Source organism: Cibotium barometz, chromosome 20, assembly GCF_041138505.1.
Source record: "Cibotium barometz isolate CiBa-2024 chromosome 20, ASM4113850v1, whole genome shotgun sequence".
In the NCBI taxonomy this organism is placed as follows: domain Eukaryota; kingdom Viridiplantae; phylum Streptophyta; class Polypodiopsida; order Cyatheales; family Cibotiaceae; genus Cibotium; species Cibotium barometz.
The window spans coordinates 1754931-1771735 of NC_141065.1; the positions used below are offsets into that span (position 1 = coordinate 1754931).

Here is a 16805-nt window from a genome sequence, read left to right on the forward strand (position 1 = left end):
GACATATGCTTCGCAGTCAGTTTATTGAGTTCCTTCTTATCCAAACCCCGTCAGCAGCATTGGCGGTGTGCTCTCAGAGTTCTTCGGTACTTGTGTGGCACTCTGGATTTTGGCATCTTTTATGGCCAAGGACGCACTCTTGTTGGATGACTCAGACTGGGATGGAGATCCGGATACACGGCGTTCAACCACGGGTTGTGTTTTTTCACTTGGGTCTGGAGCCATTTCTTGGAGCAGTAAAAAGCAGCCTACTGTGGCGCTTTCCTCTACCGAGGCGGAGTACCGTGCAGTTTGTTATGCTGCATGTGAGGGGATATGGTTGCGGAGATTATTGGAGGAGCTCGGTTGTCCTCCTACCGGATCTACTCTTCTTTGGTGTGACAATTAGAGTTGCATCGCCATCGCCAAGAACCCTGTGTTTCATGCTCGTACGAAACACATTGAGATTCACTATCACTATGTTCGTGAACAGGTTCTTGGTGGAGATTTGCGTTTGGAGTATTGTCCTTCTGCGGAGAATGCTGCAGATTTGTTCACCAAGCCGGTTTCTCATACTTCCTTGGCTCCTCATCTTCGGATTCTCGGAGTTTGTTTAGCATCTGGTGCTGAGAGGGGGTGTTAGCATATTCATCCCCAGATACTGCTCTTTTATGGTGCCCATTTGGTCCCTTCTGCATGGCCCTTGCTTGTGGGCTGGCCACCCCTTTTTCTACTATTTTTCTGCGATTTTTCCCAGCCTTTCTGGCATTTACCAGTCGGCCATGTCCAGTAGCTCCAGTCGGCCCGCCTTCCCTTACTATAAATAGTGGGTGCTGGCCTCTCTTTTCCTATTCAGTCTTGTACATATTTTGCTCCCTCACTTATGAGACTATCTGTGTCTCTTGCTTGGGACTGTTTTGCTTCAATATATTCAGCATAGTTCTCTCTCTCTTGCACTCTCTGTTCAGCACATTCTAGTGCCACTTTGCTTCCGCTCTGTGCACTCTTTCATACAATGCTTCAATGATATGATGTGAGGAGATCAAAGTGGGTCATCTACATCTATGACTGGATAGAGGCTCTCCACATCCTTGTCTATGGAGGGGCACTCTTGTATCTCTAGAGGATCTCTTGGATCTGAAGCTGTTGGGTGGAGCATCTCCTTAGACCAGTGGGTCTCGGGCGTGTACTAGCTCGCTGCACCTGAATTGTTTGGGGAGGCGGAGAGAGAGAGAGAGAGAGAGAGAGAGAGAGATAGAGAGATCAAAGGAGTAACATGTTGGAACTTGCAGAATGGCACAAAGGATTCCATTGCAAAGCTGGTGGGAGATTTGAATGCAGCAAAGTTGGAGGATGGAGTTGGTGAGGACTGGGTCTCTCGCCTGCTACATGTCTACATCTGTGATTTTTTTGCGTCTGGGGACTTGCATGAACTTACAACACAAGCACGTATAATATTTTGCTCGACTTAGGTTCACTAATAGGTTTGCTGATTTAGTTCATGGGTTTTATTGATAAATGATGTTCTGGTCCTAGTTTGCCACTGCTCAGTTTCTCAGCCATCTTGATTTTTTCCAAACAGAGATTATTGTGGCCCCACCGTTTGTATACATCAGCCAAGTCAAAGAGTCCCTCACTGTTCCCATTCAGATTTCTGCACAAAACTCATGGGTTGGAAAAGGCGGAGCTTTCACTGGAGAAATCAGGCAGGCTTCTATTTCACTTGCCACTTTGATAGTATCAGCACCCAAGTCACCGTACTTTTGCTGAAATATTTTCTTTAAACTGATATGTTGCCCATTTTAGTTTTACTTTTACCACATCTGAAAAATACATCACAAATTATCAAGCTTAGCTTGCATTCTATCTTTTCCAGTGTTGAACAGCTGAAGGACGTTGGCTGTGATTGGGTAATTCTTGGCCATTCTGAGCGCAGACACATCATTGGGGAAACAAATGAGGTATTTGCATGAGCAGAAAAGGAGGATTTTTGGCAAAATACAAACAAACACGCATCTTTTTGCTTTCAACTCATTTGACATTAGGAGGTATGCTATGGGATACTGATATTGCTGGTGCATTTATTACCTCAGTTCACTGGTAAGAAGGCTGCATATGCATTGGGGCAGAATGTGAAGGTCATTGCATGTGTGGGCGAGAAACTGGAAGAGCGCGAAGCTGGAAAGACCTTTGATGTGTGCTTCAAGCAATTGAAGGCATTTGCAGGTGACAAGGAACTTCGGTTTCCCATATGTTTGTAGAAACCCCTGGTCTTTCCAAGGTTTTCGATGTTGACGTGTTGTTAAGGGGCTTTTGCATGTGTACATTTTGCAATACGTTGGCTTTTGGCTTGTCTGCAGATGAAGTTTCTAGTTGGGCAGATATAGTGATTGCATATGAGCCTGTGTGGGCTATTGGTACTGGCAAGGTAGCAACACCTCAGCAAGCTCAGGAAGTGCACGCAGCCATTCGAGACTGGATGAGTAAAAATGTCTCTGCTGAAGTTGCTTCACAGATTCGCATCATCTATGGCGGTAAATGGGTTTTTGCATTACTGCATGACATGAACGGCTCTAGATTCATTCCTCGTTAATTAAACTTAGGCATGCACGTACACACGGGTGATAACACTATAAATGCTTACACATGCTCATGATGGGTTCGCCTTGCTACAGGTTCTGTGAATGGGGCTAACTGTGCAGAGCTAGCCAAGCAAGAAGACATTGATGGGTTTCTTGTCGGAGGAGCCTCTTTGAAGGTTAGTCATGTAACCTGCCAGTTATTTTTTTTCTTCGAGAAATAGATCCTTCTATTAGTTAATGAAAAAAAGCCACAATGGGCTAAATACAACCACGAAGGGCTAAATATAACCTTGCTTCATGTAAAGGGCGGGGATCAAATAATCAAAAGGGGTGGAGAAAGATCTCTATGAGGAGAAAGCTATCTCATATAGGGGGAGGGAGGGAACAACCACACGGGTGGCGAGGCGACGGTGCCCCAAGTCTAGGGCAAGGCCCTATCCATCATGAAAATGCGGAGAATCCGTTGCCAAATATACTGAGCCTTTGGGCAATCCCAAAGACAATGTCACTGAGACGCTTGAGGGTGACCGCACCTCGTGCAAGCTGCTGGTCGACCTCCAATGGCCAACCACGTGCCCACCGCTAAGCTTCTGTGTGCCATTAGCCAGAGAAAGAGGGTGATCTTTCGAGGCCGTAAACTGTCCCAGAGCCTCTTCTAGAAATCTGAGAGGAAGCGCTATGAGAGGCCCTGTGATTGCCAATGTTCTGCTACCGAGGTGCCGTCAATCTCTGGCATTTGGATCCTGTGGCCAAGCCGCGCTGTACACGCAAAGAAGGGGGCATCCAGAGTCTCCTCCCGATCAGTAGGATCATGCCAAGCCCACTCGCCCGGGTCCCACTGGAGACTCGTGAGAGGTCGGCACTCCCATATCCATAGCCGCTCGAATCTCTCCCTGGCCATCTTGGCGGGTGGTGGGTCTATGTGCCACTCTCGTGCGTGAAATCCTATCACCCTTGCCCTCTATAAGGTGCAGCCACTGAAATCCTTCAAGGGGGGCTTGGATCTCTCTAATCTGCCATGGGATCCAATAGAAAAGGTGAGCAAACCACTGTTCTCATCTGCTCTGTGGACTGCCACAAGGATATCATGCTTGGTAAACACGCCTTGCCACATTGGGGGAGTCGGGTTTGGGATAGGAGTTAGCCAATCCTGAGGAATAGTAGAGTTGATGTCGATGCTAAGTTTCTCTCTACCTCGCATCCCTGTCAGGCCTCTCTCTTGCACCTCTAGGGGTAACTACTTGTGTGCAAGCCAATCTCCAAGGGACTAGGGAGATCCTATGCTCAACAAACCTCATGATACATGAGGTTGGGTCCCCAACATGTCCACTGGGTAAATGGATCACGGGTTCTAGACGAGTGGTTGTCAAAGCCGTTTCTCTGAGGCTATCGGAGCAATCTGTCTAAGGGCCGGTCTGAGGTGATCCCAAGCTCGAAGTAAACTGGCTGCAAATCTGTCCTCAAAAGCTATGCTAAAACCATGGGCCCGCATCTCTGTGAAGATCCATCCGGTACTTTGCAGCCAAGGGCCCCCTGGACTCGGGGTGGTGCGGGCTGAAATACAGGCCAAGAGGAAGTCCTTCCAAGGCTCACCACCGAGGAGTCCTCTAACAATCAGCTTGCCCAACAGGGCGTGGCTCTGAATAGTAGGGCCAATGATGCCTAGTCCCCCTCCGTGTCGTTGCTAAATGATCACTCTCCATGCCACCTTGGCCTTGGCAGGCCTCTCGTCATTGTTGGCCCATAAGAAGTTCTGGATCAATGTTCTCTAATGTCAGAATAACCGGAGCGTGATCCAAAAAAGTAGTGCCCACAAGGATGCTGATCATGCTCCCACGACTGCAAGCCCACTCATCCACAAAATCTATCAAGTCGACAGAGGTTGGGGCCGGTGCTCCTCCGATCAGACTGCGAGAAGCACATGCTCTCGTGGTTGCGCCCAAACTTTGGAAGATGCCAAGGATCCTGTCTCTTGAGTGCTAGTATCAACTCTTCCCATGTAGAGTACTGTGCACCTGAGAGTGTGGCCTTGCCTCCTCCAAGTCATTCCTCTGTTGCCTCAATCATGTTGAGGTCTCTCCCAATGCAGCCTGAGGAAGGGCCTGACGAACTGTGCTCCAAAATATGGATCTACCTGCTGCGGCGTTCGGAGGATAGACATTGAGGAAGTCCACACAATTCTCTCCAATTGCAATGGTGACTCACTGTGCACGCCTTGAGACTATGATACTTGAGCGTGTCACTGTCGGTAAGAGCTCTTGACAGAGGGAGATATAAACTCCTCCTTGTGTCCCCGAAGGGCCAAAGTGAGGGGGACCAAAAAGTTTGGCTCTTGCCTGGTAAAATCTTCTTGCAGTGGGTGGGTATTGTTAGCAGTCATCTCCTCTCTGTACATTACACCAGGGCCTCTATTGTGGGTGTGCCCGCCCAGTTTTGGTGTTTTTCCATTTTTCCTCTCTTCATGTATTTTTTCCCAATTTTTTGGGTGTGGGAGGGTTGTCGGTTGTCTACTTGTGCTGGCCGACTACTGGTCTGCTACCCGACTTGTCTTGTGCAGCACTGGCCGATTGATCTATACTTGGCCTACTGTTTTGTGCTGGTCGTGGGCTACCATTGCTGGTCATGAGCATATGTGCTGCTGTGGGCTTGTTTTGGACTGGCCGACCAGTCGCTTCCGCCGCCCTCCCTCCCGCCTGCTGCTGACCTGTCGCCTCCCTCTCTCTCTTCGAACCTGTCGCCTCCCTCCCAACTTTCTCTCTCTTCGAACCTGCTGCCCTGTTCACTATTCGCCGCTTTCTCTCTCGTAGCCGCCCTCTGTGTTCGCCGCTCTGTTCTGCTGGCAATATGTTGGCCCGCCTCTCTCCCTGCTAGGGTGTGTGCCCCCCTTTCCCCACCCACCCTTGCTCAGGCCCCCAAGGCAGCAACATAACTCTCTCTCTCTCTCTCGCTTCTTCCATGGCTTCCCCCTTGCGCAACCCGACGAAGGTGACCTTTATGGTCACAAACAAGAGGATAACAAATGTGGAAAAGGAGATGAAGGAATGGAAGGCGGAGATGGAGGGATGGTGGAAGGAGAAAGCCAGCTTTCTCCAAATGGTATTCAATGAGGGTAAGCGGTGGAAAGAGGAGAAGGAGGACCTCATAGCAGAAGTCAAAGACCTTCACGGGGAAGTCAACACGCTCAAAGGCGTAATTTCAGCTCTTCAGAGGGAGCTTGCAGAGGCTAAGGCAAATGGTGGACTTGAAGAAGGTGAAATTCAGCCATCCATGATAGAAGAGCTCAAGGTTATCAAGGAACAAGTACGGGCAATTAAGGAAGAAGAGAAGCAACACGAAGCAAAGACTTCCTCATGGGTGGAAGTCATCACCAAGACTCAAAAGAAGATGGATGAAGCGGAGAAGTGGATAGAGGTCGCCAAGAAGGGTAAAGGTAAGGAGATAACAACCCCTACACCTACAATCATTAACATGACTTTGGAAGAGGAACAACGAAGACGTACACGTGCTTTGCATGTGAGGATTACCGGCCTTAAAGACGGGGATAAAGTTGAAGAGGAGGTGAAAGAGCTTATGGTGTTGATGGGGATTGACTGTCCGGCACACGCAAAAGCCTGGAGGGTGGGCAAAAAAAGCGGAGGCAACGGGGAAACATCAAAGGAAAGAGCTCTCATACTTCGCTTCCCCTCTATTGAGGCGAAGGAGTTCTTGAAGAGACGACCCACTTTAAAGAATACAGGCATTTTTCTTGGTGACGATCTTACTCTTTCATAGCTTGCACATATGAAGGAAGTCATGCCAGAGATTAGGGTGGCAAGAGAAAAGAGTGATGTTCAATCGTGCTATGTGCGAAGGCTTACCCGAGACTTGGAGTATCTCCACCATCGTGCCTATCTTCAAGTCAGGGGACCCTATGGAGCCAGGGAATTATCGCACTAATATGATTGGTCACACACTAGCACGATTGTATGCATTCATTCTTGAGCAGCAGTTGAGTAGATGGGCAGAGAGAGAGGGCATTCGAGCAGAGGGACAGGTAGGGTTCAGGAGAGGTTTCTCTTCTCTTGACCACATCTTGACTCTGCGGGCCATTATTGATATTTATTTTAGCTTTGTGGACTTCCGCAAAGCATTTGATATAGTGCCCAGAGCCAGATTGATGAGGCGATTACAGGAGATGGGGGTACCCACAGAGCTCATATATTATGGCTTTATATAGATCAGTTGCAGGACAGGTACGCACCCCAGAGGGGGTCTCTACTTTGGTTCACTCCACTATAGGAGTGAAGCAAGGTTGCCCGTTATCTCCTTCATTGTTTGGTATGTATGTGGATGAGGCTTCTGACTACATTGAGAGATTGGGGGACAGAGGAGCCCAGCTAGCAGGTACATGGATCCCACTATTGTTATATGCTGATGATATTGTGTTGATCTCTGACTCCCCTGAGGGTATGCAGCGTCATCTGGATGCTTTACATGAGTTTGCACATGATAGTGGATTGTCTGTCAACCTTGGCAAAACCAAGGTTATGGTGTTTAACACCACGCCACAGTGGGTTAGGCGATCAGCTCCCACATTTACATATGGGCAGGAGATTGTGGAGTATACAGATGCATATACATATCTTGGGGTAGTATTCAGTGGGCCAATGTTTTCGATGAGGAGAGCAGCAAAGACTAGATTGACTAGAGCACATGCAGCCCGGGGTGGTTTGGAGAGGATGTGTTCGCAGGTTCAGTTTCAGGAACCTCGAACGAAACTTTGGCTTTTTGACACTCTAGTGACATCAGCTATGCTTTATGGAGTGCAGATATGGGGACCTTTAGTGGGCCATCACAGCGCAGGTGGGTGGAGAGGTATGGGGAGGCCTTTGGTATCTATGATTGCTAGGATTATTAGAGCCAAGGCCGTGGTACCTCATGAGATTATTCGAGCAGAGCTGGCGGCTGCCCCTCTGCCCCTCTGGTGATTGAGGCTCTTACGAGATCAGTCTCCTACATACATGGTTTGTGGGATCTCCCCCGAGACAGATATGCACGCCTTGCCCTGGAGTCCTCCCGACAGTTAGCTTTACAGGGAGACACGGGTTGTTGGTATGGACAGATGACATCTTGGTTCCAGGCACATGGTTTTAGCATGGACAGATTGCCTCCCTTCCAATATTCTCTGGAGGCACCCTCTCTCACTCTCACACGGACAAAGATTACCAGACTCATCCGTGAGGATTTAGTTCAATTGGACATTAGGAGGACATGGATACAGCCGACCGAGGAGCTGGGCACGAAGATGGCTTTCTATACAGAGAGCATTTTCTTCAGCTCACAGCAGATGGTTTTGTGATGAGACCCAGTTACATGGATGTACACTTGTCTCATGCAGTATGATGTGCTATTGGTGAGATTCGCACATCCTCATACCAGCTTGAGATTGAGATTGGCTGATATAGAGGTATACCAGCTGAGGCCAGGATATGCCGAGTATGCCATGGGGAGCCAGAGACAGAGCTGCATTATATATGCCATTGTACTGCATACTATGAGATACGTGGTCGTTTCCACTGTTTATTCAGAGAGGGTTTTGGACCACTTTCCAGAGTCATGGGGTACCAGGACCAGAGGTGTTTGGGATTGTTCTTGCTTGAGCTGCGGAGATATAGAGATAGCCTGCTTAGGCGCACAGAGAGCCAGACTCAGAGGCACATTACAGACTTCTTTAGTCCAGCCATCACTACGCCAGACGGACCATAGCAGCAGCAGGACATGGATACCGCCCACACCAGCGGTACAGTGATTGATCGTGCGATTGAGCTTGGGCGGTCCAGACGGCCACGACTACGGAGGAGGGCATCCCAGCATAGACGGAGGTTGCAGCGGCGGATTCGGATAATTTTTGCGAGACATGCGGGGCACCCAGTCAGGGTGCTGACCACAGAGGATATTGAGGAGATCCGCTAGCGTCCGAAGCGGCACATATTATGAGATGGAGGCACCTCCATAGTGTACCCCCCCGTCCCACATGATATTGTATCCCCTCGCTGAACTCCACTCACCTCCATAGCGTACCCCCTCTCACTATATTCACACCGTATAAGGGTTTCTGTTTACCTTCTAGTTCCAGTTTCATTTTCTAGGTGCCAGTAGTATCATCTTTATTTTTCATTTTTTGGTTTTTTATCCAGACATTGTATCAGATCCACCATGATGTAACTTTTTGGTCTCATAGGTCATTATGGCCTTTTGAAGACGTTAATATAACATTTCATTTCATTTCATTTCTCTCTCTCTCTCTCTCTCTCTCTCTCTCTCTCTCTCTCTCTCTGCGGAGTGGACGATGCACACCATTGTGCTGATTCACAAAAGAGGGGATATGCTCGATCCGAGCAACTACAGGACGGTAATGGTTGGCCACGTGTTGGCCAAACTCTATGGTGCAATGTTGGAGCAAGAGCCTAGCTTATATGCTGAGCGAGTAGGTTTACGCTCATCAGGGCAGGCAGGCTTCAGGAGAGCTTTCTCTACCACTGACCATGTATTCACTTTGAGACGTATGATTGATCAAGCCAAAGTGAGGAAGAGAAAGCTCTATTATTGCTTTGTAGATTTCCGCAAGGCATTTGATGTACCACGAGAGAGGCTCTTTCAGCGCCTGCAGTCTCTTGGCATACCAGAAGATATGACATGGGGCATCTATGCATTATATAAGCAGGTTTTTGGGCGAGTCAGATGTCCAGGGGGTATGTCCGAGACTATTGCTAGCACCATTGGTGTGAAGCAAGGATGCCCACTTTCCCCCATGCTATTTGGGTTATACATTGATGAGGTGGCTGACTTCATTACACGGGGAGGCAGGGATGGAGTTGATTTAGCAGGTACCTCAGTACATATTATGCTTTATGCTGATGATATTGTATTAGTGTTTGAGTCTCCAGGAGGTCTACAGCAGCATCTACATGCACTCCATGATTTCTGCACGCAGAGAGGTCTTACTGTGAACCTTGGGAAAACCAAGGTTATGGTCTTTCATACATCGAGACAGGGCAGGAGACAGCTGACATTCACTCTCACAGGACGCCAGGTGGATGTGGTGACATCATACGTGTACCTAGGGGTTACCTTCTCTGCAGCAGCCACACACAGGTCACACATTGGTTCTCACAGCATGGCCTAGACATGGATCATCTACCACCATTCCAGTATGACAGGGATGCACCACATATCCGTCTCTCTCATAGTGAGAGGAACAGAGTATTGAGACAGGACCTATGGCAGCTCTATACACGAGAGACATGGATATCGCCTACACAGCCTCTTCCACCGAAGATGCTATACTACAGAGATCACTTCATGAGTATCACTGATGATGGATTTATAGAGAGGCCTAGATACATGGAGGGCTTTTTACCACACGGCTCCCGAGTGGCTATTGGTCAGCTTAGAGTTTCATCACATCGATTGGAGATCGAGATTGGCAGAGCAGCACGGATTCCTCGAGAGGAGAGGGTATGCAGATTGTGCAGAGAGGACGTGGAGAGTGAGGAGCATTATGTATGCAGATGCAGAGCATATACAGCCATCAGAGAGAGATATCCCATTTTATTTAGAGAGCCACATTCCCTATGCCATATCTTTGAGGTAGCAGACAAACGCATACTGGGGAGATTCATTCTAGACATACAGCGTCACCGAGAGACATCATTACAGGCTCAGACAGCTCCAAAGGGTGGACGACAGACACAGATTACTACATTTTTTCAGAGATCCATCCCACTCCCAGCCCCTACACGACAGGGAATTACTCTCTAGAGAGCAGAGACACTCAGAGCTGCAGGAGACAGAGGACACCTGGCTTTCGGACACCACGCCTATACGAGAGAGAGATGATAGAGATCAGAGCTCAGATTCACAGAGAGGGTGCGGAGCGACTGGCTCGCTTTAGAGCAGACCCAGGTATGTTCTTCAGGGAGTTGTGGACACCCCCTTCATTGATGTATACCATTTTATATCCCCAGTATGGTACAGGATGGAGCTAGCTAGGTTGCATATCATGATTGTATACTCCATGCATATAGCTTTGCATTCTCCTAGTAGTAGAGCTCCATCCCCTCCCCCACTCATTGTACTTATTGCACACCCAGATTCAGCTTTTTAGTTCAGTACTTTTTCATTTTGTTGGGATGACAGAGGATACCCCATACAGGTACACCGATTTGTCTCATAGGCCGAGTTCGGTCTTTTTGAAGACGTTAATAAAATCTCTCTCTCTCTCTCTCTCTCTCTCTCTCTCTCTCTCATTTGTGTTTTTGAAACCGATCCCGTCAAGTGGGAAGACTCCGTTGGACATCCACACGTGTAATAGCACAACTTTAAAACCACAATTTGAAATGGACAACTTAATACAACTTGAAATTGAAATGAAATGAAATGGAAAGATGGACACCAGCACTGGGGCCGGAACGGGCCGACCCCCTCCTCAATATATGATATATTTATTGGGAGTATTTAACAAATACAATGCTCCATGGGTTCCAAGAACCAGATGATGTCCATGTACATATGAATACAGTACCAAACAAATAGGTTCGAAGTCGACGATCGAAGTAGATGCTCAAAGCAGAACGACCACTAGCATGGTCCAATCTCTACGGTCCTGTGCTTCACTGGACTCCACGGAGAGCGCCTCACTGGTGTTCCGAGATCACGCACAAACAGGCGCTCTCGTACTAACGCATGGCTCTCCCGATCTCAGCACCTTTGGACCGAGGTTCTCCAATAGAGCTTGGACTACCCGGCACCGAACGGGTGTTACCGTGGGGAATGAATCCCTTATCAGATTTAACACAAAGTACTTTATTTAAATCTGAAAATTCACTTACTTGTGGATGGCAGAAGGAAATCCAATACCCATGTGTGCAGTTACTTGAGAGAAACACCGGTTGTACACTCGAAGACGGAAGACGCCGCCTATGGAAAGGAGATGTAACCTTGTGGATAGCTGCCTGTTGGAGCACAACCCGCTGGTGGTGGACAACGATCTGGATGCAAAGCACCACTTGTTGGTGATGTACACGCAGCCTGCTGGTGTTGGACACACAGCCGGCTGGTTTGGTAGGCCGTGTAGGAGGATGGAGAAGACACTGGCGCCTGCAGGAGATGGACAGCAGCGACCGCCTGGCTGCTTCAGGTGGGGGCAGCCGCCTGTAGATAGTGGGCAGCCGCCAGCAGCGAGTACAGAAGTGCAACTGGTACAGCAGCTGCCTGTAGATGTACAGCCGCCTGAGTGAACATGCGCAGCCTGCAGGGGATTCAACGTGGCTTGCTGGTCAGAGAAAAGTAGCCGACTGCAGCACAGCCTCTATGGACAGGAAGCGTCAGACTGGCTGCAGCTTGTACAGCCTGTAGCGCAGGGAGAGCAGCCGCCTCTGAGAGAACCAACGCAGCAGCCCTGAGCCCGTAGAGTCGCCTGTAGAACTGGTGGAGCTGGCGCCGTTAGAAATCCCAGGAGGTGATCGCCCGTCTGTCCTTCATGGAAGTCGTGGCTTCTTTTTTTATAAAAAAATAAAGTGGAGTTGTACTATTGATGCTGGCTGGTTCCCCACGCTTGCATGTGGGCGGCCAGCTCTTTGGGGGTGTGGGTAGGTGACCATGCACCCACCCCCACACACTCACTTAAGTGGGGCTCCCCACCTTGGCCCCTAAGTGGGTGCCCACTTTTAAGTGAGTGTGAACAAATGACCTTATAAAATGAAGGGTTAAAATATGAAATATTAAAACAACATGTGCAATATACTTACCACCTGTTCACATGCACCAAAACTCGTCAGAAGACAAGAGCAGACTTCACGACTCACTGGCAGACGTCCCCGCTCAGTAAGTAACACGTCAAGTAGGCAAACACAAAAATACAAGTCATGCGAAAACAGTTTCAAACATGCAGAACATGAGTGCATGTGCAAATAGTATCATGGACATATCTCCCGTTCATGGAACAAGTACAAAATATCTGTCGGCACAAAAATGGCACGACGTAAAATATAAAACCTGGTCTTCCTATGGAGTGACAGTCCCATAGGTAAGACACAGTTCCAGGCACGAGCCTCCCTATGGAGTGACAGTCCCATAGGTAAGACACGGCACAAATACTGGCTCTTCCATGGCGTGACAATCCCATGGGTTGAACACCGTCCAGGTCATACACGGGTGGCACTAGTCTGGCTCCCGTCCTCCTGCTAACACACGGGTGGCACCAGTCTGGCTCCCATCCATGTCAACAAAATACTGGCCTCTTCACATGAGACACCGGCCTGGCCTCAAGTGAACGAGACTCAAAATCTGGAGATGGACCAAATGTTCGGCCAATTGGTGACAGTTTTGCTCTCTACAGCAGTTGTCTTCATTTCCGCTGTGTATTTTGACATGTTATTAGAGCTGCAGGTGGCTTGAAGCTTTGAGATAGTGGGACCTCGAGGGTTTGCTGATTTAAGGTACTGATTGGAGATTGCTTGGGCTGTTCGGGACTTGGAGATTGGGTAGAAGGCGGCCATCACCGTTGGATAGCCACCTTGCATATTATTTGCAGCCTCTTCTTCTTTTTTCCCTCCCACCCTCCCTTCATAAGAATTTGTGAACCCTTGAGATGGCAGACTTGCTTGAGATGGCTGAGAAGCACGTGAAGGTCCCTCCACTCTGTTCCACTTTCAGATTGTGCATGTGGAAGGCAAAAAGAATGTTGTGGCAGATGCTTTGTCACGCAAGCCACAGGTCTCAACAGTTTCACTTGCTTATCATCATGAACTTGATGAGATGAAAGAGCAGTATGCCCATGATGAGGACTTCGGAAGGATGTATGATCAGATGTCTGAGGGTCAGCGGCATGATCATTATACTCTCAGAGATGGTTTTTTGTTGATGCATGGTAGACTGTGTGTTACCAGGCAATTACAACTCAAGGTTATGATTGAAAGTCATGCTCCACCGTATGCGGGTCATAGAGGTATTGATGCCACGGTAAAAGCAGTTGAGACTTTCTTTTATTGGCCAACCTTGAGAAGAGATGTTGATGCTTTTGTTAGGCAATGCATCGTATGTTAGAAGGTGAAGTTTGACCGTCAAAAGACACGAGGGTTACTTCAGCCTTTACCTATTCCAGATAGACCATGGGAGAGCATTGCCATGGATTTTATATTTGATCTTCCACGGACACAAATGGGAAATGATGGCATTTGGACTATCATATGCAGGTTCAGTAAGCAGGCTCATTTCATTCTCGTGCGTAAGACAATCAAAGTTGATCATATGGTGAAGTTGTTCATGGCGAACATCTTCAAGTATCATGGCTTGCCTTCGTCTATCATCAGTGACCGTGATCCACGGATGACGAGTTTATTCTGGAGAGGGTTGTTTGACAACATGGGTACAACTCTCAAGTTTTCGTCTTCGTTTCATCCACAAACAGATGGTCAATCAGAAGAGGCTAATTCTACAGTGTTAGATCTTCTTAAGTGTTATGTGTCAGAGCACAAGCAACAATGGGAAACATATCTTCCTTTGGTGGAGTTTTCTTATAACAACACAGTCCATACCTCGACGAGCAAGGCGCCTTTTGAGATTGTGGAAGGAGGGAAGAAGGTACCACCTATTTTGCACACAAAGGATAAGATCTTTGAGACTGACCAGTATGTGGAGAACATGGATGAAGCTTATCGAAGAGTTAAGTTGGCACTCCAGAAAACTCAGCAAAAGCAAAAGAAAGCAGCAGATCGTCACATACGTGCATTAGAGTTTGCATTGGGTGATTGGGTTCTTTTGCGATTTGAAAAAGCTAGTGAAGGGTAAAGAGCGCTTATTCCCTAAGTTGAGCATGCGCTATTATGGACCTTTTCAGGTATTGGAAAAGATCGGTGAGGTGGCCTATCGCTTGAAGCTTTCAGATCACCGGAGGATTCACAATGCATTTCATGTGAGTCTACTTAGACCTTTCCATGGGGATGTGCCTGAGGATGTATCAGATGAGGCTGAGCCGGAAGTTGAGGAACTTGATGAGGTCTTATTCCAGAGTAGATACTGGCACATAAGGAAAGAAAGGTACGAGGTAAAGTTTCCCGTCGCTATCTAGTGAAGTTCAAGAACTATTCACCGATGGATGCGAAGTGGATGGAGGAAGGTGACTTAACAAATTCACCTCAGGTTTTGCAGCTTTATCTCGATGCCTTTGAGTTGGAGCTGACTCTTGTTACGGCTCATTCAGGTTCAGCAGAGCATGGGTCTGGAGCATTGCCTGATGCTCAAGAGGAAAGTAGCACCTCCACTCCCTTGATACAGACATGCTCAGATGACATCTAGAGGTCGCTTGGTGCAGCTTTTGTATCACCCGAAGGTACTGATGGTTGACAGTACATCTGTTTATGGGACTTCTATGATGTGTGTACTAGTCACATTGGATGTTGTGGGCAGTGAATGTTACTACATATGCATGGCTTAGAGAGATTGGGACGCTGATCTTGCCATATTGTACATTTTACTTTGGATATTTTGCTGTATCACCAGATTGCAATCGAGGTCGCTTGCCATTTTTCAAGAGGGGGGTATGCTATGACCCTGTGAAAGTGGAACAGCATGAGTGTCAGCATGGTGGTTGGTGAGCAAGATAAATATTTAATGATTCATATTTGGGTGCCCGGACAAATGGAAATATGTGTGGACATCCCTAAGTGTGAAGGGAGACCAAGGGATTTTTTACTTATAATGTTTTAACCTTGGGTGGTCCCTAGGCATAAGTGGCCCTTAGGAACTTGAATGAACATTAAAAAAGGGGCCTAGGATATTATTAGAAGGGGGCCACTCCACTTTTGGAGGTACACGTCTCTCTCTTCTCTCTCTCTCTCTCTCGCTTTTGGAGAGAAGTCGTGCAAGATGGCTGCGTCGAGGAGAAGGGAAACACAGCTGCGTGGAGAGTAGCCGTACAGAACTGCAGGCCGTACAGAACAGGTGGCTGAAGGTTTACTGACGGCTGGTACAGGCGGTGTTGGCGACCATGGTACGGACAACAAGTACAGTCTGTGCAGTTGGTACAGGCGGCGGCTGTTGTACAACAGCTGGCACAGGCGGCAGCTGCATACTATTTGGAACAGGCGGCTGCAGGTTCAGGCGACTACTGTGCAGGTGCAGACCTGTACGGTATAGCAGGCGGGTATTGTACGGACAGAATAATACAGTCGCTGCAGGCCATCTGACGCAGACTGGTACAGGTTGGTACGGTTGCGGCAGATTTTCTGACGCAGGCGGCTGCACGTACAGTTCTGTACGGATAGGTACATGCGGGTATAGTCCGGTTCAGTCGAGCAGTTCAAGTGGTGCATCATTCAGGCGGTTGCAGGGAGAAAAGTACAGACAGGTACACACATGTGCTGCAAGTACAGATCCGTACAGACAAGTGCACACGTGTGATGCAGAGTTGCTGATGTAGGCAGCTACAAGTACAGACTGGTACGGTCAATCCCTCTGGTGCAGAACTGTGCATAAAAATTGGTAAGCTCTGAACATATCTGTCTATCTTTCTTTCCACTGGCTTATGTCTGCTACAGAGTTGTTTCATCTGGCCCTTTGTGAGAGGAAGGGTATAGCAGTTTGAAGGGTGGAAATAGAGATTGGACAGTGGATTTGTATTTAGGCTGAGTTTGAAGCCATGCTCATGGAACAGCTAGATGTATGCTCAAGGCTGCCTTGTTGAATTGTCTTGGTTGATCAGAGGAAAACACAGTGTGTTGCTTTTGTGGGACACAGATTTGTATGTGAATCCTCTATGCTAAGAGGTCTTGAGGGGTGCCAGATTGGACATGCAAGTTTACTTTCTTTGACTGGCTTTGTTGTACTCAGTTATACATTTCATTGAATTTGAATAAAGAAATACCAAAAGGGGCGCCAAGCTTTGGGGCCAACAGGTGTCGATTTCCTTTCAGTTCTGGAGTATTCTAGCTCCTGTTATTTTGTTATTTGTTTGGACTACAATTGGAAGGGTGACTGCTAGTCTACCGCACTTTGGTTTCTACCAGAGGCCGGTTTTAGTTACTCTCTATACAGAAGGAACGAGAGGCTCAGGCACAATTGTGGGATCGTGTCAATGCCCGTGTGCGTTCTTTCATCTTCCTTAATTGCACACCACATGTGATCAACCATATAAAGCATATGACGCTGTCAAGAGGGATTCGGCAGCATTTGGCTTCTGTGTATAACAGGGTATCACCCATGAAG

General features: G+C 48.0%; 1 protein-coding gene across 1 annotated transcript in view; it reads left to right on the plus strand.

Annotated features, from left to right (window-relative positions):
• TIM (triosephosphate isomerase) overlaps window positions 1–16805 on the plus strand; it is a 75881-nt gene that overhangs the window by 37894 nt on the left and 21182 nt on the right. The window contains exons 4-9 of the mRNA XM_086814327.1: window positions 1272–1341; window positions 1562–1685; window positions 1856–1940; window positions 2073–2205; window positions 2340–2513; window positions 2655–2737. Of these exons, the coding sequence (XP_086670453.1) occupies window positions 1272–1341; window positions 1562–1685; window positions 1856–1940; window positions 2073–2205; window positions 2340–2513; window positions 2655–2737 (669 nt within the window). The remainder of the gene's footprint in view (window positions 1–1271; window positions 1342–1561; window positions 1686–1855; window positions 1941–2072; window positions 2206–2339; window positions 2514–2654; window positions 2738–16805) is intronic.